Here is a 24633-nt window from a genome sequence, read left to right as displayed (position 1 = left end):
GGTGTGAATGATTGTCTTCTGGACAACTGTCAGATCAGCAGTCTTCCCCATGATTGTGTAGTCTAGTGAACCAAACTTAGAGACCATTTTGAAGGCTCAGGAAACCTTTTCAGGTGTTTTAAGTTGATTAGCTGATTGGCATGTCACCATATTCTAAGTTGTTGAGATGTTAATTTTGAGCCAAAATCATCACAATTAAAAGAACCAAAGACTTAAACTACTTCAGTCTGTGTGCATTGAATTTATTTAATACACAAGTTTCACAATTTGAGTTGAATTACTGAAATAAATGAACTTTTCCACAACATTCTAATTTACTGAGATGCACCTGTATTGCAGGTTTAAACAGTTTAAAACCAGGGGTTTAAAAAAAATGTAATGTCAAAGATCCCCAAATATGAAGTCAAATGAACATCAAATGCTTTAAAATTCTGATATTTTCTAAAATAAAGAATATATTTTCAGACCAGTGTTATTTTAGTTTCACTGACATGGTATTTTAGTTTTGATTAATATTTTGAATCAGTTATTTTATATTTTCAGTTTTTATTGGAAAGTTTTAGTAAATGTTAGCAGTTTATGTCTATATAGTTTTTATCCATTTTATTTCAGTTTTAGTTTGTAGTTAGTTTTATTTGTTTTAGTTATTTTAAGTTAAATAAAACAAGAAAAGTTTCCTTGCCTGAAATAATGTATATTAAAAAAATAAAAAAATAAAAAATAATAAAATAATAAATAAAATAAAAAAAAATTATATATATATCTGTTAAGGTGTTAAGGTTTAACCTGTTTTAGGTTCATTTATGCAAAATGTATAGCTCTTTATGAATTAATACACACACAATTATATAAAATAATAATAATTATTATTATTAATAACAAATAATAATGATTAATAATTAATAAATTAATATAAACAATAACTAAATATAACAATTTAATTCCTTATAGCACAGAAATGCGCTATATGTAACAGAATATGAAACTATGTTTTCATGTTTTTTGTAGCAACTGAGAAAATTATTTGTTTTGCAGTGCTAATCTATCTTCCTCTATTTGTATGTATAGCTATTCATATGATGACCAAATTTGGAAAATGTTATTATAAACATAGTAAAACGTTCAAAAGTGAATTGTCAGAACATTTAAAGCAGTTCTCAATATTTGAAAGGCTCATAAATATCTGTGTGTGCCCAAATGTGTACAACATAAAGACTGTACAAATGATCTCCTGCTAAAACATGCAAATGACTGTCAGCTTTACTAAACATCTCGCACACTTCTTCCGTGGCAGGTCCCTCATTGTTAACTCGTGTTTTGCACACCTAATAAATAGCACAGCCCACAATCAGCTTTAACCTGTCGCTACTTCACGGCGCAGCTGTTTTAAGTGATGAGAAAAATGCTGTTTCAAGGAGAGAGGCCTCACAGGTAAGTTATGACTCTTTCCAGCAAGCTGTAAATTGTATTTTTTGTTGTTTTGTTGTTTTCTCTGTCACTAAGGGAAACTAATCTGCAGGGCTGTGGAGTAATTTTACATGGATTGGTTTCTTATTACCGCGACTGGAGCGGCTGGGCCTTGGAGATGACAGCCCAGCGAGGCAGCAGGCGAGCGGAGAGAAACAGTGAAAGCGATGAGGCATCAGTCAGCAGCTTTACTGCTCGCTCTGAGATAAACACCCAACAAATAAATAAATTAATGCAAGAGAGGCCTGTAAATATGCAGCAGATAGCAGATGGGTGCATGACAGAGCAATACAGGGGTGAAACACTCACATGTGTGCACACACTCATCCACACACACACACACACACACACACACATGCACACACACGCGCGCGCGCGTGTGCCCAACCCTTTTCCGATCACTAGAGGGCACTTAAGCTACACACATCTCGGGTTTGCACAAAGACACCTTTTTAGCCATGGAATTCACTCTTTTATATAGAGTGGCTTTCAACCTCAGATTCAGATATGAAAATAAATAAAAACAAAAATAAAATAAATATCCACAGTTTCCCAAAATGTCTCTTGTCCTGTATCGATTGAGAAAGTATTATCGAACAAAAAGGTGTTGATTTAGGGTCTTTCATATCAGCCCCGTCTAAAAATCTGTGATTAACGTAGCCATGAATTCCTCAGTAATCATTGAATGTACTTTATAATTAAATAGTATTCATCCTTCTAGTCAGTGCTGAAACAGGTCAGATCTGACATGTTTGAAATATTAGATATTTTAAGTCAGCTGAGCACGATTCAAACTACTACCCTCTTCCAATTAAAATAATAATTACTCCCTAAATGAGTCCATGTGGGACTAAAATCCTAGAATTGTCCCTAATCTTCCTAATGGGCTGGACACCTGTTGGTGTTGGCACAGAAGTGGATACACTGCATCCACATCGACATTACAATGCACTTCTGTTGGCCGGCCGATGTCTCTCATGTGTCTAACAGCCAACCGGGTCAACAAAACCTCGCTCTCTGATAATGTTTCCTAGAATAATTAAGAGATCAATGAGTGGGCATTGCTTGCTGTAAATAAGGGGATGGAGTTGTATGGTCAGCATGCAACTTTAACGCAGGGAAGAGAGCTGAGCTCTGAGTGACATTATCACCCCAGCCTTCATTATCGAACCATGACGCCACCCCAGTATGTCGCTCGGTGCACCTACATTGGAGAGATCATTTCAGAAAGTGAGACAGCAGCACAATTCATTGGCTTTTATCTACTGAGCTGCAGCATTGATTCAAGAAAATCGGGTCTTTACACCAGCTATATGTTCCTCATGAGGGGGGAAATTCAATGAGAGTGGAGTTCTCGATCGTTCTAGGTGGAGCATGAGCCTTCAGGGAAGATGCATAGTGACCAGGCTGTTTGTTCGTCACTGAACAAACCAACTCACAAACAATCTATAACCAACAGGAACCAGCTCCACTTCAAAGCCTCTCTGTCAATAAAGCAACCTGTGGTTCCTGTATCTAAACACCCAGAACTTATTCAGTTCACTATGAGACATCAGAACAAATCTGTAGAGGCTAAACAAAATGAGAAGTTCGTCCTTCATCTGATCATTTTATCTTCCCTTGCTCCTTCAGACAGCAGGAGGCTTCAGGGTCAGAGATACTCCAGGAGAAACAGAGAGAAACAGAAGTGTACAAGGTGGTCTATAAAAACTGAAGAGTGCTATATGTTAGCATTCCCATTAAACCCAAATCCTCCACTATAGCGACTATTTTGAGATGTGATGAGAAAGGCGGCAGACAGGGCAATACAATATATAAACAGATATATGTATACCATTCAAAAGTTTGAGGTTGGCAAGATATTATGTTTTTGAAAGAACATTTTTATGCATAACAAGTCTGCATTTATTTGATCACAAACAGTAATACTGAAAATAGTTTTACAAATTAAAATACCTGCTTTCTATTCTAATATATTCTAAAATTGTAAACATGTCATCAGTCATTATTCAATTTTTTAGTCACATTATTCTTCACAAATCATTCTAATATGCAAATAAGCATACATTTTTTAATATGCTGCTTAAAATTTTTGTGGAAATCACAATATATATATATATATATATATATACAGTACAGACCAAAAGTTTGGAAACACCTTCTCATTCGAAGAGTTTTCTTTATTTTCATGACTATGAAAATTGTAGAGTCACACTGAAGGCATCCAGGGCTATTTGACCAAGAAGGAGAGTGATGGGGTGCTGCGCCAGATGACCTGGCCTCCACAGTCACCGGACCTGAACCCAATCCAGATGGTTTAGGGGTGAGCTGGACCGCAGACAGAAGGCAAAAGGGCCAACAAGTGCTAAGCATCTCTCGGGGAACTCCTTCAAGACTGTTGGAAGACCATTTCAGGTGACTACCTCTTGAAGCTCATCAAGAGAATGCCAAGAGTGTGCAAAGCAGTAATCAAAGCAAAAGGTGGCTACTTTGAAGAACCTAGAATATGACATATTTTCAGTTGTTTCACACTTTTTTGTTTTGTATATAATTCCATATATAATTCCACATGTTAATTCATAGTTTTGATGCCTTCAGTGTGAATCTACAATTTTCATAGTCATGAAAATAAAGAAAACTCTTTGAATGAGATGTGTCCAAACTTTTGGTCTGTACTGTATATATATATATATATATATATATATATATATACTGCAAATTTAATATTTAATATTATACATAACATTTTAAATGTCAACAAAAATCTTACTAAACTCAAACTATTGAACGGTACTCTTAAAAAAACCTAAAAAAAAATTAAAAAATTTACTTTCAAGCAGTTTTCACTCAGAAAATCCTTTTTAAATTTCACAAATATTATAAAGAAACAGCAAGTAACAGTATGAATTAAGCATTGTATTTTGAAGTAAAAGACAGTATTTTCTTGTAAAACATACTCCAATAACATCTGATTTACTTTGAACTTCAAGTTCCAAACATATATTTTAGAGAGTAGTGTTATTATCCAGTGAAGGAGGAATAAAAGGATACAGCCATCCTCCGTGTATGGCACAGGTGAGGTGCTTCCTGCTGTCAGGTAGCTGTAGAAGGAGACCTCCAGCGTGTAGCAGTATGATGTGTCATCCAGCAGACCACCCAGGAACCGTCGGCCGGTACCAGCCTTGACCACATCACGGTTAAATGATGTACTGGACTGGAGAGGACACACAAAGTCATAACACAACAGAATGATTAATGGCAGTAAAACACAGAGAACAGAAACAAACAAAGAGACATACTTGGAAGAAGGGATGTTGTTTATTGTGTTGGTTGCTTTGAGTAAGGAAACCACAGAAAACATTGCTGTGATTGGCTGATAACCTAATCAGTGCCCACCTATTTGCACGAATGGGTAAAACTAGTTAACAGTTCACCTACTCAGAAATCACCACGTTTGATTTTGTCTGAATATAAATTAACTTGAAATTGCTTAGGGGGGACAAAATCTGAGAATGAGTGTTTTTTTTTTTGTTTTTTGTGAGCACGCAGCTCGGTTACATTAAAAGGGCATCTCTTCCATACCAGCAATGATTATGACACCTGCAGTGTTTACTGAGGATTTGTTGACTAATGGTCTGAAAATACGGTGACTATAATAGATGAACAACAGTCAGTATTAACAAATAAAAGCACAAAAAATGCTTGTTACTATTTTTGTATATAGGCATTATTTTTGAAGCAAAGTAAAAAGTGTTGTTTAATGTTATTTCAGAAGGGAAGCACACAGGGAAATAAATCATGAATCAATAAAAAAACTAAAATGTGACACACACACATGTTTGTTTTTGTAAAAAGTGGGTACATCCCATAAGCGTAATGGTTTTATACTGTACAAACTGTATATTCTATGGCCCTTCTCCAATCCTACACCTAACCCTCACAGGAAACTGTGCATTTTTACTTTCTCAAAAAAACTCATTCTGTATGGTTTATAAGCGTTTTGAAAAATGGGGACATGGGTTATGTCCTCATAAGTCACCCTCTCCTTGTAATACCTGTGTCATACCGATGTCATTATACAAAGTTGTGTCCTGATATGTCACAAAAACATGCACACACACACACACACACACACACACACACACATTTATATATATATATATATATATATATATATGTGTGTGTGTGTGTGTGTGTGTACTAGGGGCAACTAGGGGTTAAGTGTCTTGCTCAGGGACACATTGGTGTCTCACAGTGGATTCGAACCCGGGTCTCTCACACCAAAGGCATGTGTCTTATCCACTGTGCATATTACATGGATCAAAATGATAGATGTTTCTTTTATGCCAAAAATCATTAGATAATACTCCGTTAAGATATTTTGTAAATTTTCCTACCATAAATATATCAAAACTTATTTAAAAAATGTATTTGTAATATGCATTGCTAAGAACTTCATTTGGACAACTTTTCTCAGTATTTAGATTTTTTTGCATCCTCAGATTCAAGATTTTTAAATAGTTGCACCTCAGAGTGAGTGAGAGAGAGAGAGAGAGAGAGAGAGAGAGAGAGAGAGAGAGAGAAATTAAATTAAAAAAAAAAAAAATAGTGTTGATAGTCCCAATTGTGTCAGAAGGGACTTCCATTTTTCCTCATTTCATAAAACAACCACAAACATATTCTCAAAAAACATCAGCAGCTTTTAGTTACTGACAATAAAAATACAAAAAATAGCACAATTACCAGCCTTAAAAGGATTTCCCAACAAACCATTTTTATCATACAGTAGGCACAGAGTTGTCACGAGAAAGAAGCTATTGAATGAATTTAGGAAACTATTCATGGATCGCATTGGATTGGCCTAATAATTTATGCCACTTTGTCCATTACAGAAGTACTTAAGTATGCTGGCAACTTTTCTCTGCTCTCCACTTTTCCTGCAGTTGTGTGCTTGCTTACACTGCACTCTCCGTGCCTTTCCATGGCTCAGCTATAATGGTTGGTAAATGTTTGCTTTTGCCCAAGAAAGGTGACTGATCTAGTGTCAGTGTGATGTGAAGCTGGTGGCTAAGCACAGTTGAGACATGACTCTCTCCAGAGGCAGCTCTCCCTCAATATGCTGGATGAACTTTGGGATGGTTGTGTGCTGAATAGGCAGAGAGAGGGGGCAACATGCCAGCTGGAGACATGCCCTCTGTGCCCTCCTGTCACCACACACACACACACACACACACAAACAAACGCACAGCAATGCTTCAGAGAGCTTAGCTTCAAAACACACTCAATGCATTAGTTCCACAAATACAGAGCTTACCCTTAAATTGTGCACACACGCACACATACAAAACACAAATAGCATTTATAGAGAATCATAAATAATGTGTTGACATTTTTTCAACGAAGCAGAGAATAGTCATAGGCTGTGAAAAGCGGCTCTTTGTATAAGAATGAGAGAAGTCTGTGAGTTCTAGATGGGTGACTGGGCAGTAAAGGTTAGTCCACTGCCTGTATTCTGCTGGCTGAGCTACTGAAATGTCACACTTCCTGCATGCTGAAGGTCACTGTTGCAGGCTGGAGGAACTGCATGCTGACAAAGAGAGCGACACATTGCATTTAGGAGCCGCAGGGAGGGGAGAGGGGGACCTCCACAATGGGACCATCACTGGAGTAAAACTGTAGGCAAGCAGAATACAGTGCACACACACACACACCCCCCTCTGCCCTCCAGGAATATAATGAATGCATCCATTCACTTGTCCACCTATTAATCAATTTAGCAATTTTCCATCAATCCATCTAAACATATTTCTATCTATCTATCTATCTATCCATCCATCCATCCATCCATCCATCCATCCATCCATCCATCCATCCATCCATCCATCCTTGTTTCTAACCATCTATCCACCCACATTCCTATTCATCCCATCTTCTTATCTACCATCTATCTACCCATATTTCCATCCATCCTCTTACCTGTCGATCTGCCTATCTATACCCTTCCATCCATCCATCCATCATGTCTACCTATACATGTTATCACTTTATCCATTTTCTGTAGACCAGAGACAGAAACATCCTCTGCAAACTATAACGGAGCCCAGATGAATAGAACGAGAAAGAAGAATGTTGAAAAAGTTGAAGGGGTGCAATGAGCTGGAAGACACATCCATCCAAACAATCCTTCTGGATACAGACGACAAATAAACCAGAAGTAAATTTGTAAACAAACAAAGCAAATAAAGACCAACCAATCTTTTTGATTCATGTTATTCCATTTTGACACTGAAAACCATGTGGAAATTACCAATTAATATAGCTGTTGAGTGAAAAAAATGAGAAGGGGGTTGAGATATAGAGGGCTTGGTCTGTGCCGATGAGCAGACTCAATAATGTCTCTCCAGCTCTGTGTTATGAAGGCACTGGGTGCACGGATGGTTCATGTATCTTCTCAGACGTATATAAGCGTGTCCTCATCAGCATGCGGTTCCCGACTCATCCAAAATAGCTTCACCGTGGCAAATGGTTAAAGTGTCTCTGCTCCCCTCATATAGACATCTCATCAGCAATATTGAGTCTGGTTATTGTCTTGCTCTGCAGAATTGAAAAGGTTACTTGCCGTCCCCTGGAAAAATAGCTTGTGTTGATGCGCTTCATCTTGGAAACAAAAAATTTGCTAATTTATGGGGCGTATTGAATTTTTGGAGAAAATACCAATAACGCTTTTCCATGCGCCGTTTGCTAATGAGTATAGAGCTGAGAGGGAAAAGGCTGACGGAGATGAAATTCAGCCAATGATTTCCATTTGCTGAAGAAAAGAAGAAACCTATCAGTGTGACTAACGAGTGGAGCTTCAATGATATCTGGTAACATCATGCGCTACTTTTTGCCATTCTTCATTTTCAATTACATGCACATCACAAATAATGCAATAATAACATATTAATAGTTTATAGGATATTACACACTGTATTTTATAGTCTAGTAATTAGTGAACATGCTCCAACACAGTAAAGAGAAAAAAATGAAAAGTGTCATCACAAAATATTTTTGAATGTTGTGGTACAATGCAAAATCACATTAGAGATTGAGTAAATGTGAGTAAATTATGACAGAACGTTAATTTTTGAGCCAAGCCAAGCCAAGGTGCTTATGCATAGAACACTAAAAGTACCATAGTAATACCCATTAGACTTACAAGAGAGAAGTCAGGCGCATTTTGGCACAGGAGTCGAGGAAAGACGGCCTGTCTCTGCCCTATCTCCTCTTCCTCAAAGACATTACCATACATGAAGCCATTCATCATAGTGGAGTGGGCGTGCACGTCGATGTAGAACTCCAAACTCACCTTCTGTAAATCATGGAGAGAGACACAATGATTGAGAGAGATCAGCCAGACAAGTGGAAAGATGAACAGGCAGAATGCATCATGTCAGCAGTATTTCAAATAACTCACCGTTATCAACAAGAGAAAACAAATATTTTCAAAAGGATTGTTCAAGTGTACATTCATATTCATACTATTCATATACATAATATATATATCAGCTCAAATGTTTGTAGTCAGGAAGAAATTATTATTTTTTTAAAAGAAAGGATGCATTTTACTGATCAAAAAAAGACAATAAATACATGTTACAAAAGTGTTTTTTTTACTTTAAAATAAATCAAAGAATCTTTAAAAATGTTTCAAAAAAGAGTAATGATGGTATTTTAAAAAAATATTACAATAAGAAAATGTTATAAAAAAAAAAAAAACACTTTTACTGTATTTTTGACCAAATAAATGCGGCTGGTTCCATACAAGATTGGAATGACATGAGGTTGAGTAGTTGCTGACAAAATGTTCATTTATTCCAGTTAACACAAACAGCAAGTGACTGACTGTCCACAGAAAAACAGAGCAAGCAAACATCTTAAATATTAAACTATCAAACTATGCTGTGGTTTCACATCACCGATGCTCCGAGTGCAAAAATAAGCACAGCATTATTCATCACGGCCCTGTGAAAGAGCAACAACACTCCTGGGTGTTTTATAGAACAGCTGTCACAACTGCCATAGTTTAGAGGGATTAATTCATGTTCCTGAGTCAGCAAGAGAAGCAGGCAAGCCTCACTACCTCAACCGCGGACGGATTTCAGGCGTTTAATGCAGAATAAATGATTAATACGGACCGGGAAGCACATACAATAATATTTGTCAGCAAAAAAACTCACAGAGCAGAAATTCAATCCAGAAACAAATGGCAAAGTGTCACCAGAAAGAAACATCTCAACAAAGAAGACCGAAAACATGTATATATTTCTGCGAAAGCAGTAGAAAAGGACGTGAAAAGTGTTTACATCCTCAAAAAAGCTTTTAAAGTGTTCAAACAGTGGCCCATCCTTCAGATACGCCCCCTCTCAAGCCTCCCACACACCATTTTGGCTCTGTGTTGTCTCAGTTACAGTCTGACAGCACTGCAGTGCAGGAAACTGCCGCTCCATCATGGCTGCCACATCATTAAGCTTGCACTTGGCAAGATGATGAGAGAGACACTTGTGTGTGGTTTTGTGTGGAGAGAGGATCACGCTGTCGAGCAGAACGAGGTGTCGCCACACGAACGGCTGCCGTTTGATGCGCCTCGTCTGCGTGTGTGTGTTATTGTGAGTGGGTGAGAGAGAAAGAGTGAGTCACGGCGCTTCGGTGACAAGGCATCAAAAGGAGCATCCTGCTCCACGTATCTATACGGCGACAAAGTAATGGCCATTTTGTTCGAGGCTGCCTATCTCTCTCCATCCGTTGTGTACATTGCAAGCATCTGATGCAGGCATAATAGGGCCCACTCCTCTACCCTTTGACCCCCTCCCGCGCTCTCTCCATCTAAGCCGAGGCATTTCTTTCTTCATTACGCATTCCAAAGCGCACCTCGAATCCCGCGGGTCGTCGGGAGAGGGAGGTAAAGCAGAAGTAAGGAAGAGAGGGCGAGAGAGAAAGAGAAACATCAGGAGTCAAAGACCTAGAGAGAGAGAAAGAGAGAGAGAGAGATGCGAGTGGGGGGAGAGATCGGGTAGCACCCGGTGCTTGAAATTCTGCTCACAGCCAAAGCAATTTCCTAGTGAGCGCAGGGCTGTCAGGCCTCTGATGGCAGGCGGTGAAATATGGTGGCTGAGAGCGGGGCGGCTGCACGCATGCCAGTCTGATAGATGGAGCCCGCAAGGAAGAGGGAGAACAACACACAGACAAAAAAAAAAAAAAAAGTGGAGGAGGGAAACCGAGAGAGAGAGAGGCACTGGTCACGGTTAAGGTAGCTCCATCAGCTCCTTCAAGGGGTTCCCAGTGTGGAGTAGAGGCGGGTAACGGTCTAATCGCCCACATACTCACCGTGCATTACAAAGTTGGGGTGGGGCTGCTGACTTTGCTCACATGTATACACGTTCTCTCTCTCTCTCTCACACACACACACACACACACACACACACACACACACACACACACACACACACACACACACACACACACACACACACACACACACACACACACACACACACACACACACACACACACACACACACACACACACACACACACACACACACACACACACACACACACACACACACACACACACACACACACACACACACACACACACACACACACATTATGACCTTTTCTCTTGCTCAAAGAGATGCTTAAGATCACATGCTGTGTAATGGCAATGTATGCGTGAAGTGCTGTGTTCCTTCAGCAAGGACCGTTGGCTCATTTTGCACCGTTAACAACATAATTAAGAGTGGAAATGAAATGTCCGCTGCTTCGCTCTGCAAGAGCTGTTCTCTACCTCCGGGTTAGAAGTAACCTTTCAACACTGATCTGGGACCAGGCGCCTCCTGTCATGGTGCTGAGCTCTTGGAAGACAAAGAAAAGAAAAGTGAAAAGCAAAAAAGGAAGACTTTCATACCTGGGTCATTCCTTTTATATAGTACCTTAAAAAGTTGTTTGTTAAATAGATTTTATAAAAGACTAAGATGAAAATGAATTTGAGGACATGGAAAAAATGTAAATACAAATAAATGGATTTATTAAAATAATATTAGAACTTTGTACAGAATCAAAATATGAAGTGTATGGAAATTTCGGTTGATAAATCTTGTTATTAAAACTAGTTAAATAACATTAAAATTAAACTAGTTAAAACTTAAATAAAATATATATATAGCAAATACATAAACATAAAAAAGAAAAATGTAAACTAAGATTTTAAACATACGCTAAAAGGGAAAGTACTTTAGGGTGAATAAACAATAAACATTTTTTGGGTGAATCATCTTTTACATATTTTTAACGTAAAAATAAAAGCTCAAAAGTTCAAAATATGAATTACTGCTATAATGGTATATAAATAATACTGAAATAACTTTGCCATTTATTTCTGTTTAGAAGTGTATAGAAATTGGGGATGTGACAAAATAGCAGCTACTATTTAAATAATGAAATAATATTTAAATAATATTATAAAACATTATACACTAAATAAATAAATAGCCTAAATATAATCATTGTATACACAATGATTGTGTAATTCTAATACTGTTAGGAAAATAAAATAAATATGAATTCCATTTTCAAAAACTGTGAAGTGAGTATTATCCCTATTATTATAATATAAAACTAATTTAAAGAGAATTATAAAAGAGTATTATATTATAGTAAGAAGGACCGATCTGTTGTAATGCTGATATTATAATAAAATAAATTTAATTTCCATTTATCATAGTAAGAATGACCTGTTTCTTTGGTATAAAAATATCCTTTTCAAGGTGAAAATGACATCAGTCTCGAAATTATTACTTGATTTTCCTTATGCAATATCAAGGAGGTTCATGACAGAAAAGTACAGTCACCATCTACAACCCTCAATGTCAACAAACAGACAGCCAATCACACACTCTTAATGTGCTGTCAATCAAAGGTGGACGATACTCCGCTAGTTTAACGCTGATTGATTGTTCAATTAGCATGCGTCTCTGACCTCCAGATTTGTTCATTTGAATTTGTAATTAAGCAATTAAGGGCAATTAAGAAATTAGGAATATGAAAATAGAGCATAATTTGAGTGTTGACGTGTTGAATATTCAAATACATATAAAAAAAAGGAAGTTAATGCCCATTACACTTTTTGCATGTGAGGATAGCACGCAAACGTCTATCTGTTCCTTTGAGTAGAAATGGAAGGTCAAAAGAATTTAGTCGGACGAGCACTTATCTAAGGAATTGTAATTAGTCTGGGCTGTTAAGGCCCATAAATGCTCTGCTTATCTGTATGAATTAAGAAATGGTGCTGATTTAAGCAGGATTAGAAGCTGATGCATTTAACCACAAAGCACTTGGCATCAGCAATACCTATAAAGAAAAAAGGACGTAACAGATTCTGCTCGCTCAGAAGTTTGTCCATCCTCCGCAGACGAGGGGAAAAGAAAGAGATTTTGATAATGCAGGACTTGAAATACAGTTGTGATGTGGAAACCATTCTGATTGAGGTCAAAACACATAAATACATGCAAAGCAAAAGCAGAGAAGGAAAGATGGAAGGCGTCTGTGTGCGTGATCTTTGAAAAGACAGCTCATCAGACAGAGTTCAGATTATTTCTTGCTTTTAAGATGTGTGCCAGGGTGGAAAATGGCAGCGCTCCATAGTGCAACAGTTTCCGTCCTCCTTCCTTCATTACAGACGGTATACACAGCATCTCCAACACAGATGTGGCTTAAAATTTGAGCTGGGTAAAATAGCTAAAATAATAAATATTTCAGAATGTTGTGTTGACATTCATATGCGTCAAACAGTCAAATAAAAAGCTTAAGATTAAAATCCAAAGTCCATACTATTTCTAACCAAACATCAGAAGCTCATCTGTGCTTCTGACTTCTATTATAAATAATACGCTTAAAAACATGAGAGGAACAGAGAAAGAAAGAGAGAAAAAGACAAGTCCACTTATTTCAGAGATTCACTGAATGTGAGATGATGGAAGGACGGAGGACAGGAAGTGATGATGGACGTAAATTGCCCGTAAATCTCGGTGATCGCTTAGAAAGATGCACCTGACACTAGAGAGGACGTCTCAACTCTCTCTTTCATTCTCTCTCAAGACTGCTTTCTGCCACTTTCAGAATCACACACAACAGCTCATAGACACACACACACACACACACACAAAAGAGCAGCAACCACACAGTAGGTGTGTGTGTGTGTGTGTGTGTGTGTGTGTGGGGTGGGGGTGGGGGGGGGGGGGGGTGTTTCAAGGTGCAATATTCATCTGGCCAGTTTGACAGGATCTAATACATTTGTTTCAGACGGAAAATTAATTTTCTAATATTAAAAAGGTCAGAAATGAACCATGGCAATACCGGCCCTTTTGTCATCTTTAACAAATTATCCAAAATGCTGTTGTCAGATTGGTGGGGATATCTGGGGCATGATGAATGATCGAGGTAATCAGCCAATCAAAAAGAATCCCTCTCTCTCCATGATAAATGGTCTGGAAAAGCAGCGTTTTATACGTGGGCGATAGGTCCATTTGTTTTCTTATTCTTTCCCTCTCTCTGTCTTTCTTTCTCTCTCTCTCTTTCATTTTTTCCTAAACAAATACTTGGTGCTCATGGACAGATTATATACACCTGCATCACTAACTTTGAGTCATTTTTTTCACCTGCTCACTCGAGAGTGTAATATGGCGAATTGTTTCGTTTTAAAAACCACTCAGGTGACTTTAGTGCTCAAAGAGATGGATTGAACACAAAATCCCATCAATGATGTCTTCAAAATGTACCTAAATATGGGCTTGTTTCTGGCACAAACAAAAACAACTTCAATGACACCACTGAAAAAAGGCAATGAAAACACTTGGCATTAATAAACTGAATAATTAGGACCAAAATAGCTGTATCCTCAAAGCAAATACAAAGTCATTGCCAATATCAGTTGTAGAAATGCAATAAACTTTATATTAGTAACTGGTATAATTTGAGCAGTGCTGTGTAATTGGTGTAAAGTGCTCTTTCTGCTAGCACAGGTTTAAACATATTTGGCTCAGAAAGGTATGCAAGCTAGCGTGTTAACCAAGAAAGGTTTGTACAATTTAAAAGGTGAGTGTTGTAAATTAGCATGCGTTAGCCTAGCATGGTCTTTGTTAGCATACTGGGAACGGAGACCTGGTGTGTTGAGTTGGCACTGAACTCTGCCTGCTGTTGAACCAGTGGCAGCCTCGCAGACTAATTAATATCCATGCTACAGTTTGTGTGCAGTTGAATATGAGAGCGTGTCTGTGTGGAAACATGCATTTTTCTAAATAAATAAATAAATAAATAAATAAATAAGGTGGTGTTTAACCTTCAGAATATTATTTTTTCAACCCTGCTAGCCATATGAAAATACAGGTAACCAAATTTGTGTGTTTTTGCTATTGCATTAAAACAATAAATTGACCAATAAAATACTAAAAATAAATAAACCTAAAATTTAAAATTAACTACAGTATGCTGATAATGGTGAAATATCAGATTCAAGGATGCACACAACATTAATGAATATTACTTTGTATGTGTATGTATACAAAACACATATATACAGTACATGCTAACATATGTTATATTTGTATACAAATTAATATTTAAGAAATTAAGAAATCCATACAGTTATACAATGCATTAAGTTCAGAAGTAAAGACTGGTAAAAATCTCTATTTTCCATTTTTCTATTGATCTATTTATGATGTTTTTTTTTATGTTCAGTCAAAGAATCCTGAAAAGGTATTGTAGTTTCCACAAAACAATTTGGCAGCACTACTATTTACAACACTTTTAGAAATATTTCTTGAGCACCATATCAGCATATTAGAATGATTTCTGAAGGATCAGGTGATCCTGAAGACTGGAAACTTAAAATACAGCTTTGCCATCACAGGATATCTGACAAACAAACAAAATCAAACTAATTACAAATGTATAAACTAATTGCTTTTTATTCTATTCTGTTTTATTTGATAATTTAACTGTCTGTTAAACATATCTAATAGTTTGAAATTGGCAGTTAAGCCTCTAATGCTTTAGAAAATAATGGACCAAAGTGTACCATCTTGGTGGAATGTGCCAGTGGGCAGTGGGGGCACTGCCCCCTGTCAGTGGGCTGGCACAGAGATTGGCATCCAATAGCTTTGATCTGTGCTGTCTCTAATGTGATTAACCATAGAGAACACAGCCAATGCCAGTCTGGCTTGAGATCTCGCATGGCAAGCGTATTTGTATGTGTCTGTGCTTGCATTTGTGTATGTGTGAGTGCACTTGTTTGCATTTGTATGTAATTGTCAGTATAGCTGTGAGATGCTCAGTGTGATGTTGAGGAGGGAAGTGTATCCCCATCCTGATCTCTCCTCCTCTGTTGTGCATACTGAGATGTATTTATCAGTCAAGAACCCTCCATGCCATATTGTGATCAACAACAACAACAAATGCACAAGTAATCTAAAACTTCATCCAAATCGAAACGGCTTCACAGACATTAGCAGCTCATATATGCTCAACTCACAATAGCATACTTCTCCTTCAGCAAGTTGGGGATTTCTCTTGATTTCCCAAGATTATAACTTAGCGGGATGAATCTTAAAAGCAAGCATACCAGACATCAGAATGAATACAAAAGCCATATGAACCAATAAAATTGATGCCCCATGACAAATTTTATATTTTACTTGAGTTGTAGTCCAAATATGTGATAAGATAACGAGAGTTATACAGAGTTATACTCAAAGAACATTTTTATAAAAAAAGACAGATTTGAGAAGCAGATCCATTTTAGAACATTCTCATTCTGCATTAACTCTTTGGTTCAACATTTAAATCTACACTCCTACGCAGCAAGCCAAAAGCATTATTGTAGGCCAAAATATCAACATTGTGTTAATTTCAATGCTCGTGTGACACCCCTACTTGAAGTCGCACAGGGCTGTCAGGATTTGTGGTACACTGCCTTGAGCAACTAAACTCCAGGTGGATTGTTTCTGTAATAAGTGTACTGCAAGTCGCTTTGGATAAAAGCATTAGCTTAATGACTAATTACATACAAGGGAAATGTCATTTTCCTGGTTATGTTCCCTTGGTGACCCCTCTAAGTGATAGGTGAACTTCTGACTTCATGTGCTTAAACTGGCAACTACTCAAATGTATTGTGAGCTTGTCATTAGCAACAATGACACAAAAAAGAGAAAAGGGCACTATGATTTCCCAAAAACCCCACTAAATCTATTTAAAAGGACAGAAGGGAATGAAACAAGGACACAAAGTGAGGGATCCAGAAAGAGCTAAGAAATGTTTACCTCTCCCCTGAGTCCATCTCTCCTGCTTACATACACTCTTTCCTCATAAAACCAGCGGCTTACCCATCTGTCTAAACTAGCTGCCTCTGTCTTTTCTTTCTAAAATAAAATATTCTACTCAACAAAAGGGCATTAAAGGGTTAGTTTTTCCAAAAATAAAAATTCTGTCATTAAAGGAGCATTGCGTAGGTTCTGAAATTTCTAACCGTTACTGACACCAGTGGCCGTTAGATTAACTGCAGCCAGTCTCATGCTTGTTCTCAGTGCGCACGCTCTTTTTTTTTTTTTTTTTACTTACGAGGAGTGTCCGTGGGTGTCTGAATTGTGCTGGAGGCTGGTCGCTTCTTTCCATCCGCAGAGTCCATTTGAAAACACTATTGCCGCTGCTTACTATAATGGCTGGCGTGCCGTACGGTTGTAAGCCCAAGTAGACCAGAACGCGCATGACGTCACATTTTGTGAATTTTCGTGCCAATTCGGGCCCGACTCCTCCACACACAATTGAGCCTACAGGCTGATAGAGGCAACCGTGGTGGACAGTCGAGATGTCATTCTTTTTTTTACATCATGGTTGGCTCATACATGTACAAATGAAAACTCTATCTTAAAGATTTTTTTTAAGTAAAAACCTCCACATAGCTCCTTTAATTACTCACCCTCTTGTTGCTCCAAACCTGTAAGACCTTCGTTCATCTTCGGGACACAAATGTAGCTATTTTTGATGAAATCTGAGAGCTCTCTGACCCTCAATAGACAGCAAGGATATTACCAAGATCAACGCACAGAAACCTACTGTAGCAAGGACATCGGTAAAATAGTCCTTTGTGCTTCATAAAATTACAGTTAAACCTCTGATGTAACATGGACTATTTTGTCTATGTCCTTGCTATGTTTCTGTGCGTTGATCTTGGTAATATCCTTGCTCTCTATGGAGGGTCAGAGAGCTCTCAGATTTCATCAAAAATATCTTAATTTGTGTCCCGAAGATGAACGGATGTCTTACGGGTTTGGAATGACATGACATATTGTAATAATATTACTATTATTTATAAAATAAATTTAGTATTGGTGAGCATAATTGCAGTTTTTTATGCAATGACAGACTTTATCCTGTTGAACCATTTTCAGACAGACTTCCCGAACACACTTTATGTCTACTATTGGTCGATTAAACCAATGGTTTTGTGTTAAGGTGACTCAGGTGCTCAATCAAATGGAGCAATCAAATAAGAGCTGTAAAGCTGCTTGTTTGGATCCATTTAAGACTCATGGAAAGTGCGCGATTGCGTTACTATGGAACGTTCCTCACATCTAATCTCATGATGCAATGAAGCATACATGTGTGTGTTTGTTAGGATGTGAGGGGACATGAGCAGATCACTCTGCCGTGAAGCAACACATTGATCAGTGTGTCAGGCCTGGGGGAAAGGTTAAGCCGCGTGGCACTGCCCTCCTCTCCTGAGTGTGCCTGCCGGTCTTATCAGGATGTGAAAGAGCAGGAAAGGGCAGACAATTCCCAGGACAGCATCTGACCTTCACTAATCAAACCACCTCACTCTTCTGCTAGAATTAACATAAAGGAAGTTGAGGCGGCGCTTTCTCAAACAGAAGACAAGACAAGCGAGAGTGTGTATAGGTGACTCACCTGAGCAGAGGGAGTGCAAACACTCACAAAGATACACTCATTGAGAAAAATGCTGAGTTGTAGCTGCATTGAATAGTACATTGGTTCCTATATGCTGAGCCAGGTTGTAATACATACTATACACAACCTTGTGTTTCAAAGACAGTGTGTAAGTGTTTTTTATTAAATCTCAATGATAAAATACTTTCTCTTAATCCAGTTTAATGTACTGTATTGAGACAATTAGAAGTGCACCAAGGCTGTTTTTTCCCCAAAATAGAATACACTATATTTCATTGGTGAATTAAAACACTGAATTGTTTATTTAAGCATAGAGCCCAACACTGGCTCAAAGCCATGGTTTTGGGGGAGGACAGTATGTTAGAAGAGCCAAATGAAATTTCAATGGAATATATATTTATATATATATATATATATATATATATATATATATATATATATATATTTTTTTTTTTTTTTTTATTTCTCCACCAATAAGTTGCTGCTTTACTATGTGGATACTCACTGGGTCTTGGTTCATTTGGACAATGAGTTGTTTGACGGCATGTAGAGTGGGATGGGCCCAAGGGGAAGGGTCCTGCCAATGACGGTTCAGATCAAAGCCCATTAGAGAACACCTAAAATAAATGCAAACAAATCAACCGTTCAACTCAGTAAAACAATGACAAAACACCAATACCTTCAACTTTTTTTTTGAAAGTGTAAAGTTAAGTGACATACAGCCAAGTATGGTGACCCATACTCAGAATTCGTGCTCTGCACTTATCCCATCCAAAGTGCACACACACAGCAGTGAACACACACAAATCGTGAACACACACCCAGAGCAGTGGGCAGCCATTTATGCTGCGGCGCCCGGTGAGCAGTTGGGGGTTCGGTTCAAACATTTACATTGCCGGCCCGAATTCAAACCCACAACCTTAGGCCATGACTCCCACAACTTGGCAGACCTTACAGAAAGCAAAATACTGTGCAAAATGAAGTTTAATAGGTAACTATGAGAAAACTTTGGAACAGTGAGATTCCATGTGGGCAGGGCTGTGAGACCACAATCTTTCATGTCATTTACTATTGGGTTTGAACATCACAGATAAGCTCAAAGTGAAATCCACACACATTCTGTGGTCAGAACTGCAGAAAAATCACACACAGTACATATCCACTTGTGTGGAGCATGCAAGAGAGATGAACAACAGGGACAGGCAGGTCATTGTGGGTTTGACAGCGGAGAGGTGTACGCATCGAAAAGTTGTGACACATTCAACATTATGCCAATAAGAGATGAAAGACATCAAATCGCTGTGAGTATTAACTCTGTGGCATCTGTCATAAACATCAAAACATTCAAACATTTACATTCATTAGAGTTTCTGGTGGACTCACATACTTAAATTACATATTACTCATTTTAATTTAGATTTAAAAGTTTACAGAGTTTAATTGTGGCTATACTATAATAATGTATATGTGATACTTCAATGAACATAATTTAAAGGAAGATCTTGTTCGTGCAATTGGAACAGATTTGGAAAAATTAAGTAATTTTCTTACCAAAAGGATCATCTACAGTGAATGGGAGTTCAAACAGCTGATTAAAGCATCGCAATATTCCACAAGAAATCCTCACAAGTCCAGTTAAACAGTTAACATCTTATGAAATAAAAAGCTACTGTACGTGTTTGTAAGAAAAAAAAATACATCAGGAATTTTAACCTTAAACTACTACTTCTGGACAAAATGCAAATCCACAATCCATTATTGTGATGTTTTTATTGGCTGTTTGAACTCTAATTCTGACAGCAACCATTCACTGCAGAGGATCCAATGGTGAGCAAGTGATGCAATACTAAATTTCTCCAAATCTGATGAACAAACTAACTCATCCACATCGTTGGTGGCCTAAGGATGAGTACAGTTTCAGCAGATTTTCATTTTTGGGTGAACAATTCCTTTAAAAGCAATTGTGACACACTAAAGACAACCACACAGCTCTACATTTACAGACAGAAAGTGGTGCCTGGTGTTTTGGGCAATATTAAGAATTTTCTTCTTCCACACCATTGGACATGTACAGGTCTCTGTTTGTTATTTTCCTTTCCCTGAGGCAGTGGACTGATGTGGGGAATGGACAGATGCCTAAGTCCCTGCTGCCGTCCAGCTGAGACTCTGTGACTCTGACTTTGAGCTGAACCTGTAGTCAATGCTGCAGCTCTCAGAACAACACTAATCCCCAGTCAGCAAGGATTGATCCCATGTCCCCTCCTGCATCTGCTTTCTCTCTCTCTCGACCAAAAAACTACTGATTCAGCACAGAGGGAGAGAGAGAGATGGATCTGATCTCTAATTATGGACCTCAATGGCTCTCGTTGAGGCAGCCTCAGTTAAAGTTGCTGTCGAGGGCACCTTTAAGGGTCAGTGGTGGCGTATGTCATATGTCAGCTCTGTCACCACCATTGAACCATTGATCCGCCTCTGCAGCTCTGCAGTTCATGAGAGCTGTCACAAGGTGGCAGCCACTGACACAGTTTCTGCGGGCCTATGGGAAAACACAGCGCACCTCTGATGTATTCAGAATGATCACCACCATTATATAAAAGCCAATAACAGGATTAGGAGAGAAGATAACACCTGCCATGCATGACCAACTGCAGCCCTAGTGTAGAGAGGCCACTGCACACGCACGCACGCACACACACACACACACACACACACACACACACACACACACACACACGCACATACACACACACAGACACAGTTGTATTACAATTCACTTTTGTAGACTTTCACTTCACTTGTGTAAAATGTGTCATAAAATACTGACAGATAAGGGGCTTTGAGTATGATGACATAATAATAATAATAATAATAATAATAATAATTAACATTAACAAAAATCTTATTAAATATTCTAAAGTTTATATTCTGTAAGATTTTTGTGTTTTGGAAATAAATTTCTTATACTCAACAAGGCTGCATTTATTTGATATCAAATTCAGTAGGAACAGGAATATTGTGAAATAGTATTGTAAGTTTAAATAAATGCTTCCTTTTTAAATATGTTTTAACATGTAATTAGCATGTCAATGTCAGCATGTTATTACTTCAGCATCACAATCCTTCTAATATGCTGATCTGATGATTAGGATACATTTTTTATTATTATCATTATTGTTAAAAACACCTGTGCTGCTTTATATTTTCTTTGATAAATACGAAGTTTAAAAATAACAGCATTTATTTAAAGGTTTTTTTGTAAGTTTTTTTTTGTAACAAGGTCTTTACTGACACCTTTGAATTGCATCCTTGCTGAATAAAAGTAGATAAAAATAATAAAATTGATGAAATCTTACTGACTCATATAATTTCAATGATGACATTAAATAAAATGCAATAAATAAATAACATTTATATATCTAATAATATACATAAAATATAAATTATATTCAAATTACTATGTGAAACTGGAAACTAATATATGCCTGTTGCAATAAAAAAAAAGTAAATATAATACAGTTAAAAATTTTATATTATGTGTGTGATTGTTCATTTCAGCTGACCTGTAGTTTCCCAGGTACACGCCGTCAGGGTTGAGCATGGGAACGATCTTAAAGGTCACATGATCACGCAGGACCTGAGCGATGGGATGCTGGCTGACCAGAAAGTCGATGACACCTGCAGGAAAGACGAATACACGCAATAAAGTATAATGCACAACACGCAAAAGAAGTTCATCATATCAAATTGAGTTTAAAAAGACATTAATTGGACAGCAAATGGCATTAAAACATCAGCGAAGGATATCAGAGTCACACATCTCCAGTCAATACGAATGAAATAGACCAGACAACAAGATGAAAGAGAGAGATTTGAGAAACAAAGATCATACTAATTACAGCAACAAAATGAGAAAGAGACACAGACAGAGGCCAGACGGAGAGAATGGAAGGGAGTGAGGCATGTCGATAGTGGCGGTCACCAGTTGTCCTTCCATTTGCCCTGTACTGAGAGCGAATAATTGACAGGTAAACAAGAAGCATAGAAAGAGAGAGCAGGAGTGTGTGTGTGAGAGAGGGCAGACCCCATCTCATTCCCCCATCTTCCTCAACCTCTCACCCACTCTGTCCTGCTCATTAGTGCTAATGGAGGCATAACAAGCTCTCTAATTGAGTCAATGTGGCACAGAGGCAGGCCACACTGCTATGCTATCTAATTGCTTGAAGTTCCTATATTTATTCATGCATATCTGCATGTGTGTGTGTTATTAAGGTGGCAGGGCAGGTGACTTTGAAGCTTCGTACTGACCGAACTTCAGTTAATTGTAAAAGCCCTTTTTCAGAATTACAACAAGGCCGAACTCAATAATTAGCTGCATGAAGATTTGGGCTGAGATGAACCACAGTCATAAATTATACGGATGCACACAGAAGGTATAGACTGACTGTTTTGTTTTCTGTTGCAAATTATAATGCAGGATGACAGAAGGTGGAAGTCATGGAGATATATACACAATTATACAATATACATCTACAAACAATACAATAAAATATTGGTAAATGAAAAAAAACAATTAATTTTCATTTTAACATTTTAGAAAATGTGAGTGATCCTCAATGTCACCATGGTTGCCAAGGGCCCACATCTAATGCTAACCCACAGCACTTCCCAGAAATACTTTAAGACAGGGGTCTTAAAAACTTTTTCAGCTCAAGGGCCCTAAAATCGCCTGTGCATGGCACATTGTTAATATATTTTTCATTTTAGACATGACATGAAAAAAATTATGTGAAAAAATACCGCATCATACTCCCTGTAGATAGAAGACCAACATTTTAGGGTAACATAGATAGCCATTAATGATTTTACATTAAGCTTTGGAAACCTCTAACATAATCCACCTGTGAAAAGACTGCATTGTATCATTATTTGTCAAGGACACTTTCAGGAAAGCTATGTCTCTGTATTATAAGGCAGAGTGAAACAAGACTTTTTCTATAGAATTGATGTTATTGATGGTATTGCCTTTGAAATCTGGGCATTTTGTCAGACTGTTGTGTCAGCAAGTGTTGTGCTCCGTGACAGGTAAAGTCTTTGCATCGCCGGCTTTAAACAGATTTAGGAGTGATGCAGAGAAGGTGAGCTGACACTTCCTGTAATCTTCCATACACTCCCTGACCTACTGTTTTTCTGTTCATCCGTTGACCTTCGCTCACAGCGGAGCCAAGCACTGAACTTAAAGTACAAAAAGAAAAACATTCTGATGACCTGCAAAGGCCCACTGAGGCCATCGTTGGTCAGTGTTTTGTATTTCAGCACATTACAGAATCTCAGGACATCATCGTGCTGTGTATGTTCGAGTGTCGAGACGAGACAAGGTCTTACCGTGACAGATGAAGGAAGCAGGTGATTCTCCAGGGTGAACCCGGGCTGTGAGAAACACCACCCTCTTTTCTCGCTCTGGGTTCAGGCAGGCTTAAACACACACACACACACACACACAAATGCAGAAAGGTTAGTCTCAGCAGGTAGGGGTCTCGGCAGGACAGTGTATGTGTGGTCAGGAGCCATATGTCTGAACCCTGGAGTTTCAGACCTCAAACATGCAGCAGGAAACCTAGTATGACAGGACAGGAGTGATAGGAAATGTCAGAGCTAATGAAGACTCCACAGGAGGACAAAACACAATGAGCTACTGATCGCAAGGAGCAGGAGAAAAACATCTTGTAGCTGGCGTATGTATATTGATCCTCAAGCACCTACATCTTTTCAATTAAGGCTTTAACAAGTTTAATATTAAATGAATAAAAGCGCCCACCCTGAAGTCTCTATGATGAGGTCTAATGTTCTAGACCTCTCAATGTACGTTTATTTGATTATATATATATATATATATATATATATATATATATATATATATATATATATATATATATATATATATATATATTCAGTTTTGTTGGATTGCTTAGAAAATGAATGTCACTCCTCTTTTCTATAAGCTTCTTCATTTGAAGCATATAAAAACACTGCGGGATGAATTTGTTGCTCAGTACTACAGATGCTTTCCTTAGCATGTACCACTAATTCACAATTATTTAAGACAATATGAGATATGACAATTGACAATATGACAATTAAGCTGCAAAAATGGGTCATTCAGAA

The 24633-nt window shown here is 37.8% G+C and overlaps 1 protein-coding gene across 1 annotated transcript in view; it reads right to left on the bottom strand.

Moving 5' to 3' along the window:
• The window catches only part of agbl4 (AGBL carboxypeptidase 4), a 348143-nt gene that overhangs the window by 13632 nt on the left and 309878 nt on the right, over window positions 1-24633 (bottom strand). The window contains exons 7-11 of the mRNA XM_059503964.1: window positions 23854-23943; window positions 22032-22146; window positions 18977-19088; window positions 8666-8818; window positions 4519-4681 (exon numbers count right to left, since the gene is read on the bottom strand). Of these exons, the coding sequence (XP_059359947.1) occupies window positions 4519-4681; window positions 8666-8818; window positions 18977-19088; window positions 22032-22146; window positions 23854-23943 (633 nt within the window). The remainder of the gene's footprint in view (window positions 1-4518; window positions 4682-8665; window positions 8819-18976; window positions 19089-22031; window positions 22147-23853; window positions 23944-24633) is intronic.

This window comes from Carassius carassius, chromosome 21, assembly GCF_963082965.1.
Source record: "Carassius carassius chromosome 21, fCarCar2.1, whole genome shotgun sequence".
In the NCBI taxonomy this organism is placed as follows: domain Eukaryota; kingdom Metazoa; phylum Chordata; class Actinopteri; order Cypriniformes; family Cyprinidae; genus Carassius; species Carassius carassius.
Note: the sequence above shows the minus strand (reverse complement) of the source record. Positions and strands in the feature narration are given on the sequence as shown.